We start from the raw sequence: 8,235 nt of genomic DNA, 5'->3' as shown, positions 1-8,235 counted from the left end.
GCGGGGCGCGGGCGGATGCCCTTGGCCTTCATGTAGGACACCAGCTGGTCGGGGATCTCGGCCAGCACGTCCCGGGCCAGGCGCGCCATGCTCAGCACGTGGTTGCCCGTGCGGTCCACGTAGTCCCTGAAGGGCACGAACTGGCCGGCGGGGGAGGCAGGGTTAGGCAAGGTCTCTGCTGGGCCCAGCCCCCCACACCCCCAGGCGGAGATCCTGCCCCCTCCTCCCAACCTCTGCCCACTTCTCTCTTCCCTCCCCCATGGTGAGCTCTCCAGGGAAGCTGTCATCATGTCACTACTCTCTCCGTCACGCAAACACCTCCTGAGCACCTAGCCCACGCCAGGGTGCTCAACGTGGTTCCTGGGTCCGAGGTCTGGGCACTGGGCACTTAGCGGGCACTGAGGAAGTGCTGAATGGACCCCTGGCTTCCGGGAGTTGGGCCCTCAGGTAGCCCCCCTCCCGGCAGAGCCCTCTTTCCTAAGTCAGGCTCCTCTGCTTCCTCCCAGGGGTGTCCCCCAGGCCTTCGCATCCACGGTGCCACCTCCCAGGCTTGCTCGGGTTTCTAGCCCCCCATCTGGCCTCCACACCTGGAACGACCCCTCCCACCCCAGGGTATGGAGAATGTGCTTTTCATTCCGAATCTCCTAAGCAGTGGGACTGTCCGCAGGGGACGCCGGGAGGGGCTGCCGGCTGAGGTGCATGTGAGGGCCTGTCTGCTCATTACACCTGCATCCTGCATGGAGACTTAGGACACTGTCACCGAGCCGAGCGGGCAGGTTCCCTGAAGGGGCTGCCAGCTGCGGGGGGTGGGGAGGCGCCTGGCAGAACACAGAAGGTGCAATAACCAGGCGCCGTGCTCTGTAGGAGCCCATGGAGGCCTGGGGTGCACGGAGGCCTGGGGTGCAGGGAGGGCTGGGTGGGCGATGTTAGGGGTGAGTCTCATGCATGGCTGGGAGCTGAGGCCTGAGGACCGACTCCCGTTCCTTCTGCGGAGGCCAGGCCACCTGGGCTCCCAGGCCGCCCTCTAGCCTGTCCAGAAAGGCCCCCCAGGGAGTGTGAGGCCAGCCGGCTGGGGGGCAGCAGGGCTTCACCTGGACAATGTCCCGCTCAGCCAGCTTCCCCCGGGAGGAGATCCGCACCTCGTCGCCGTCCAGCTCCACCATGGCTGTGGGGGAGGGGGAGGGGGCAGGCACGGAGTGGGGGCAAGTCAGGGGCCAATCCCAGGCCCATCCAGGGCAGAGACCCATGTGAGAGATGGGGAAACTGAGGCCAGGAGACAGGGGAAGCCCACCCAGTGAGTCCTAAGTTCTAGCCCAACTTCCAGCTCCCCGCTCCCAGGCTCCCAGGGTGGGAGGAGGGAGGAGTCATTGGCCTCCTCTCCACAGCCTTGGGGTGTGGGTGTGGGGCACACGCCCTGACACACAGGCCCCTGCGCAAACAAACACCTGCGCGCTGCCAGCTGACCCAGCTGGTCACACACGCCAGGTGTGAGCCTCGCTCTGTGGAACAGGGCCCCGCCCAGGGGCCTGGAGCCTCGGGGAGCATGGGGGGGGGGCGGGGGTGGTGAACTCACCATCGAACTCCGCCTGGCCCACACCGATGATGATGATGGACATGGGCAGTTTGGCAGCCTGTGAGACAGCGGGAGGTGGGGGTGTTTGGGACGCAGCCGAGGGGCCAGTTAAAAGGAGGAGGAGATCGTGTTTAGGGACAGAGCATAGATCAAAGAAGGAAGTCAGGAGGAAGACAGGGAAGAAAAGGAAGGGAGACGGATAGAGACACAGAGAAACCCAGAAAAGCAGGGGAGAGGGAGAGGGCAGCCAGGGCTACAGACCCAGGGACCCAGGTCTGCTTCTGCCAGACCCCCACCCCTCCTCTGCCTCCGGGCCTCCATCACTGGGGCCTCTTTTGTGTGGCCTGGACCTCCCAGTTCTCTACCTGGCCAGGCTGAGTTCCCAGGGCAGCTAATGAGGGAGCCAGAGGTGGCCGGAGGGAGCGGACCACCCAGCGTGGCTGAGAGGTGGGTGGGGAGCTCACCGGTGGGACCACTGGGACCGATGGCCCCAACCCCAGGGCCAGGCCCTCCAGATGCTGCAGCCAGAAGCCAGCAGGGTCCCACCCAGGGCGGGGAGCCGAGAAGCCAGGCCCAAGCGTCTCCCTAAAGGAGTGGGAAGGTGCGCCCGCGGGTTCCCGCCCCCCAGCTCACGTTGACGATCGCCTCCTTGGTCTGCGCCATGTCCGAGATGACCCCGTCGGTGATGATGAGCAGCACGGAGTACTGGGAGCCGTCCTGCACCTCGGCCGCATTCCTGGGGTGGGGCGCAGTCTGTCTGGGAGGCTCTGGGCATGTCACCCCCCCCCACACACACACACAGGGTCCCTTAACACTTTGGTGGGGACAGTTCTTTGGCTGGAGGGGTCTCTTAGGGTCAGGGCTCCCTGAAAGGCAAGGGGACAGGTGTGGAGACATGCCTGTGAGCTGCTGGGACGGGGTCTAGTGGCCGGCTCACCTGGCCACGTGGGTGACGACGGGGGCGAAGTTGGTGGGGCCGTAGAGCTGCACGGTGCGCAGGCTCTGGTGGTAGGCCTCCAGGATGCCGTCGATGCCGCAGCACGAGGGGTTGTCCTGGTTGCCGTTCTGGGGGCAGAGGATGGAGGCTGAGCCCAGAGAGGAAGGAGGGGCGGGAAGGCGGAGGGCGACAGGAGCAGCGGGCAGAGGCCAGCAGGCCTGGGCTCTCCTACACTCTTCCCTGGTGGGGGGGACAGGGGAGGAGGGCATGTGGGGGCCCACCCTGAAGGATAGCACGTGTTCCTCACGCCACTCCCTGCACCTGCTCAGAAAAGCCCCCCACCAGCCCGGCTGGAAAGTGGCTGCAGGGTCCAAGCAGCTCTGCAAGGGCTGACCCCGCTCCTTCGCCCTGTGCCCAGCACCGGGCTGGCACTTCTCGGGCTGTGAGGGGCATTTGCTGTGAGTGACCCAGGGACTGATTCGGCGTCCTCAGCTCATGGCAGGGAGGGGAGGAGGTGGCCCACATCAGCACCAGCCCAGGGAGCTCCTGGAATTCCCCGCAGCTGCCTGTACCCAACCCACACCCCCTCCTCATTTCTGGGGCCTTGGGGGAAAGTACAGCCACTGCACCCTCCACCTCCTGGTCTTGTCAGGAAAAGGAGGCCAGAGCCACTGAGGGTGGCCTCAGATGTGATGGGAGTCTTTGTGAGCAAGGTGGGGGGGGGGGTTTCTGGAGGCCCAGCGACAAGACCCCCTGCACACAGCAGGCAGCTCCCCCCAAAGGCGGCCCCTGAAGGCCCTAGGCGGGTAAGAGGGGAAGTGCCCCCACCCTGGGCTTGTCACCACTACCCCCAGGGGTCAGCCCAGCCCTTTCTCTGGGCCTCCTACCAGCGGGAACTCGTGGGACACCCTGCCGTCGGGGGGCAGCTTGGCCCCGAAGCCGAGGGCGGGGAACATCTTGTCGCTGTCGTAGTGCTGGATGATCTCCCCGACCGCGGTCAGCGCCAGCGCGTAGGCGTTCAGCTGGTAGGGGCTCATGTAGTGCAGGGACGTGGACTGCGAGGGGTTCCCTGCGACACAGGACGCGGGACACGTGCCGGCGTGCACACGCCAAGCCTCCTCGGCTTCAGAATCAGAAGGGGTGTCCGACGGCACCCCTCACTTTTGCTTATTTACCCTCGATGCCGTTCTGTCTTACTGCACATTCCATCCTGGAGCAAAGCCTGGTTGCTAAACCCTCAAAGAATATCCAAGTCCCAGGGTCCCACGGTGCCCTGGCCTGCGGGGCAGCGGCGGGCCGCCCGCGCTCAGTCCACCAGCTGGCGAGCCCTCAGTCTGTGGCCGCCGGGTGCCACCTCTTCTCTGCTCAAAGGGCTCTGAAGTTCCCATCTCACCCCGAGTTAAACCCAAATTCCTCACCAGGTCCCGCAGGACTAGCCTCCAGTTACTCTTGTCCTCGCCTCCTACACCCTCCCTGCCACTCACTCAGTCCACCTCGGGGCCTTGGCAATGGCTGCCCCCTCTGTGCTGGGACACTTTCACGGGTGTGCACGTGGCTTGCTCCCCCACCTCTTCAGGTTTCACCTTCTCAGTGTGGTCTTCCCAGCCGCCCACTTAAAGTCACAGCTTCCCCTTCCTCCCTCTCTATCCCTCTCCCTCGTTTGACGTTTCTCTATTGCCTTTACCACCACTAAATATTGTCCATATTTTACTTATTTATTAATGAGAGGCAGTAAGCACAGGCTGCAAAGGTACCAACCCCGTCTCTACCTCCTACCAGCTGTGTGATCTTGGGTGAGTTCCCTAAGCTCTCAGCCTCAGTCTCCTCATCTGTAGAATGGGGGTAACAGTGCCCCCTCCTAGGGCTGTTGTGAGGATTATGGTAACTCACCTCATTGTTATTAGCACGGAGGCCCCTCCCAGCTCTGACATCCTACCACCCTCCGTGGGGCCTGGGGTTTCTGACACACCTGTGCAGTGAGACCTGGGTATCTTCTGATTGGCACAAAAATGAGCATTGGGCACCGCTAATGGGGTCCAGACTCCAGCGAAGGTGGTGATGTTTCTAACAGCGCAAGGCCTGGCCCTGATTGCTCCTGGAGGCTCCGCCCCAGCCCGACACTGGAGACGGTCAGAGGAGGCGAGGAAGTGGGGCAGCCCCAGCACGGAGAGGACCGGGGTGCCGGGGCTGCATGCCTGCCCTCACGGAGGACCATGCGCTCAGGCCTGACTCCAGTCTCCCCTCCAGCCCGGGGGCTGCACTGCAGAGGGTGTGGGATTCGATCCTGTGAGCAAGCACCTCCTCTCCAGGGCCCAGAGCAGCTGGTCCTAGTCCCCCAGGGAGACCGGGTGCCCTCAAGGACGGTGGTTCCATCTTTGGCTCTCAGGGCCTAAGCACCTCCTCTTCAGGGAGGACGAGGCCAGAGCGTATGGAAGACCTGGCTGCCAGCGAGGGCAACCACCACAGCCCTGAGAAGCCCTCCCCCCCCACCCCCCATCCAGGCAGGGCTAGAGGGCAGGAAGCCTGGGACCACCAGCCGCTGCTGGCTGGTGTGTGGTCTTTCCATCTGGAAAGCTGGGATGTATCGCCAGCCTCCCCTCCCCCAACCCCCAAAGGGCTGCTGTGAGCATCACAAGAGCCAGGCGGAGTGAAGCTCTTTGAAGACAACAGATGCTCTGTGTGGGCAAGTGATTACGCCCAGTTATTTGCTCCCCAAACCCTGCCCCTGGGCCCCCTGAGGCCGGGAAGTAGAGTCTCACTGTGTTCAAATTTGCAGTCAGATTCAGGGTTAAAACTTATTTGACAAAAAAAGGAGACAAATAGACATTGTCCATCTCCTGAGGGAAGAACAAACACCACCCATGAAGTTGTCTTGCCCCCAATGAACCTGAATCGGACTGAGCCTCCAGAGCATCTACCAGTTGTTCACAGGAAGCACGGGGACAGAGGGCACCGCGGGGGGTGCGGCCAGCGAAGGCCAGTCCGTGGCACGTTCTGGAACACCTGCCTAGGGACCAGCAGGAGCGGATCACCTGGGGACGTGGAGGACCCTAAGTCTCCTGCAGACCCATGAATCAGAAGCTGTCTGCAGGCGTAGGAAGCTCTTAGCAAGCCCCCTCCAGGTGTAGGGGTGCGGGGGGCAGGGAACTGATAGAAGAAAAGAGAATTAAGAGACAAATCAACTAACCCCAATACAGGGGTGGGCAAAAGTTGTGAGTACATGAAACACAGTTTATTCTTATATTATTGTTATTAATTATTTTATTGTTTATTTGTATTATACCTGTAAACCTACTTTTGCCCACCCCTGTATATGGAATTTGCCTGGATTTGGGGTTCAAAGAAGTCAATTAAAAACTTTATAACTCAATTGGGGAAATCTGAACACTGACTAGATATTTAGGAACTTTCAGTTGTCAGGTGTGATTGATACTTGGTTATATTTGACAGAGAGTCCTTAAATTTCAGAGACACACCCTGAAGTACTTGGGGGAATGAACCATGTCTAGGATTTGCTTCAAAATGATTGCATGGAAGGGAGAGGGGGTGGAGCAAGATTGGCCAGGAGCTGGTAATTGTTGAATCTGGGCGAAGGGCACCTCGGGGTTCATGATACCTCCCCTGCACTTTTGCATGTGTTTGGGATTTTTCCATAATAAAAAAAGTTAGGTTTTGAGGCTTCAGATTCAGGGTTGAAATTGCTAAGGGTTTGGCTGTTCCAGGTTCTGTGCTGGGTGCTAACAGAACAAAGCTGACAAGACATGAGCCCTTGACAGAGTCTAGTCTCATGGTTCACACGCTGAATGAACACAGTCATCAAGGGAGCGTATTTAAAAGGAAGATCCCAGGGCACCTCTCCCGGGAATGCCAATCCAGTTGGTCTGAGATGGGCCCAGAATCTGCTTCTTTAATGAACACCCTCTGGCCTCATCCAGGATGCTGAGAAGTGCAAAGTTTGGCACTGACTGGGATCACACGTGGGGAAACTGTTGTGGTGGTTCCAAGTTGGGGCCAGGGATGATGTAAGATGAGACAGGGCTCACCTCACCTGCATTTAGAAGATGGTCCCTATCAGAATCACAGCCCTCTCTCCACCTAGTCACAGCTGGGCTACTGCTCATGGACCCTTTGTCCCCCAGGAAGCATGAAGGACATGGGTAGCAGGAGACCCAAGCCAGGATCTGCTGGCCAGAAACAGTTCTCCCCACACTACTTCCCCCTGGTCTGCTGCCTGGGGGCAGAGCATCTAATGGACTCTAAGCTCTGAGGGAGAAGGAGCCACAAGATGGCAAGAGCCTGGGTCCCTGAGTGACTGTGGAGCATCTCCCCAGCCATCCCTGCCACCCCAAGAATGAAACATAAGCTTTTATTTGAATAAGCCTTGAGGTTGGAGAATTATTTGTTATAGCAGTTGACCTACTCTATTCATCTGCTGCTCCTTGTCACCGCTCAGGTGGAATATAGAGGCTATGCCTTCACTGGAAGAGGGGACACATTGGGCGGGTAAGAGCCTGGCCCCCTGGGCTGCCCTTGGTAGGGTGGTTCTGGCCTGCAGGACTGCAGCTGAGGGCACGGGCAGACCTTGCTCCTTAAGCAGTTTTCCCTGCTCTGGGTTCTGAAATGATTCAGGGAATGAAGGGACTGGAACCCGGTATCGATGGGAAAGTTCCTCCCTGAGGCTCACCTCTCCTGCCTAAGGGCACAGCAGGGCAGAACGCAGGCTGCTGAACAACCAGCTCCATCTCTGACGTGGGGGCAGAGGTGCCCAATCTCTCCCCCACCCCTCCAGGTGGGCAGCGGAGGGAGGCCAGGGAGGAGAGGATCCCTAGACACATGTCGCCATCAGCTGCCTGCCCGGACACGCATGCGGGCTCTCGCCGCCTGGAGCCAGCCTCTCAGGCTCTCCAGCGAGTGCAGAGAGGCGTGGGGCGGGTGCAGGAGGGGAGGGCTAGGGCGGCTCAGTGTTCTAACTTGCCCGATACTCCAGGCGCCAGCTTTGCGCAGCAGCCGCCCATCGCTGTGGCTCAAGGAGACGTCACAGTGCCCAGCCCTTTAACTCGGCCGTCTCCACCTGCACCCACCCCACCTGCACCCACCCCACCTGGGCGCTGGAGGCAGGCAGGGAGAGTCACGACTGTGGAAGAAAGGCAGCAGTCATGACAGGAGGCACCTTGCCACTAGGCCCGCGGCCTCGGGAAAGTTATATAAAGTGAAGATCCGCTGGAGGGGGCCGATGGGGGAAAAGGGGGACATATGCAATAATTTCAACAATAAAGATAAAAAAATAAAGTTAAAAAATAAAATGAAGATCCTCGACGCCCTGCCCATTGTGCTCTGTACCTTGGGGGTATTATGCAAATGAGAAGGATAAAGAGGATAAGTAGGACTGGAAATGACCAGGTGCTGCGGAATGTACGGGGTGGCTGCTTAGTGGATGGAGAACAGAGCGGTTTTGACGAGGGAAGGGAGCAAGGGCAGGGTGGGGAGCAGGCTGGGGGGGCAGGGAGTGGGGGCAGGAGGCCTCCGGGGGACTGTGGGAGGCTGTGTGCTCAGTGGGTAAGGAGAGCTCCCACCTGAGACGGCGGTTCCAGCCCGAGGGAGCCGTGGCAGGGAGAGCGGGCGTGGCTTCCCAGGCCCTGCCTTCGCCTCTGCCCTGGAGAACCAGGCAGCCGAGTGCCCACTTGGCTGGGATGAGCCTTTGGCAGCTGCCCTACCTGTCTCCTTT

The 8,235-nt window shown here is 60.2% G+C and overlaps 1 protein-coding gene across 1 annotated transcript in view; it reads right to left on the bottom strand.

Moving 5' to 3' along the window:
- The window catches only part of LOC102259273 (copine-5-like), a 5,245-nt gene extending 1,461 nt beyond the window's left edge, over positions 1–3,784 (bottom strand). Inside the window, exons 1-6 of the mRNA XM_014529581.1 lie at positions 3,398–3,784; positions 2,511–2,638; positions 2,207–2,309; positions 1,574–1,631; positions 1,092–1,165; positions 3–140 (exon numbers count right to left, since the gene is read on the bottom strand). Coding sequence (XP_014385067.1) covers positions 3–140; positions 1,092–1,165; positions 1,574–1,631; positions 2,207–2,309; positions 2,511–2,638; positions 3,398–3,547 — 651 coding nt within the window. The 5' untranslated portion in view covers positions 3,548–3,784. The remainder of the gene's footprint in view (positions 1–2; positions 141–1,091; positions 1,166–1,573; positions 1,632–2,206; positions 2,310–2,510; positions 2,639–3,397) is intronic.
- Between the last annotated feature and the right edge of the window lie 4,451 nt (positions 3,785–8,235).

Source organism: Myotis brandtii, unplaced genomic scaffold, assembly GCF_000412655.1.
Source record: "Myotis brandtii unplaced genomic scaffold, ASM41265v1 scaffold687, whole genome shotgun sequence".
Classification (NCBI taxonomy): domain Eukaryota; kingdom Metazoa; phylum Chordata; class Mammalia; order Chiroptera; family Vespertilionidae; genus Myotis; species Myotis brandtii.
This window is presented reverse-complemented; position numbering and strand designations above follow the sequence as displayed.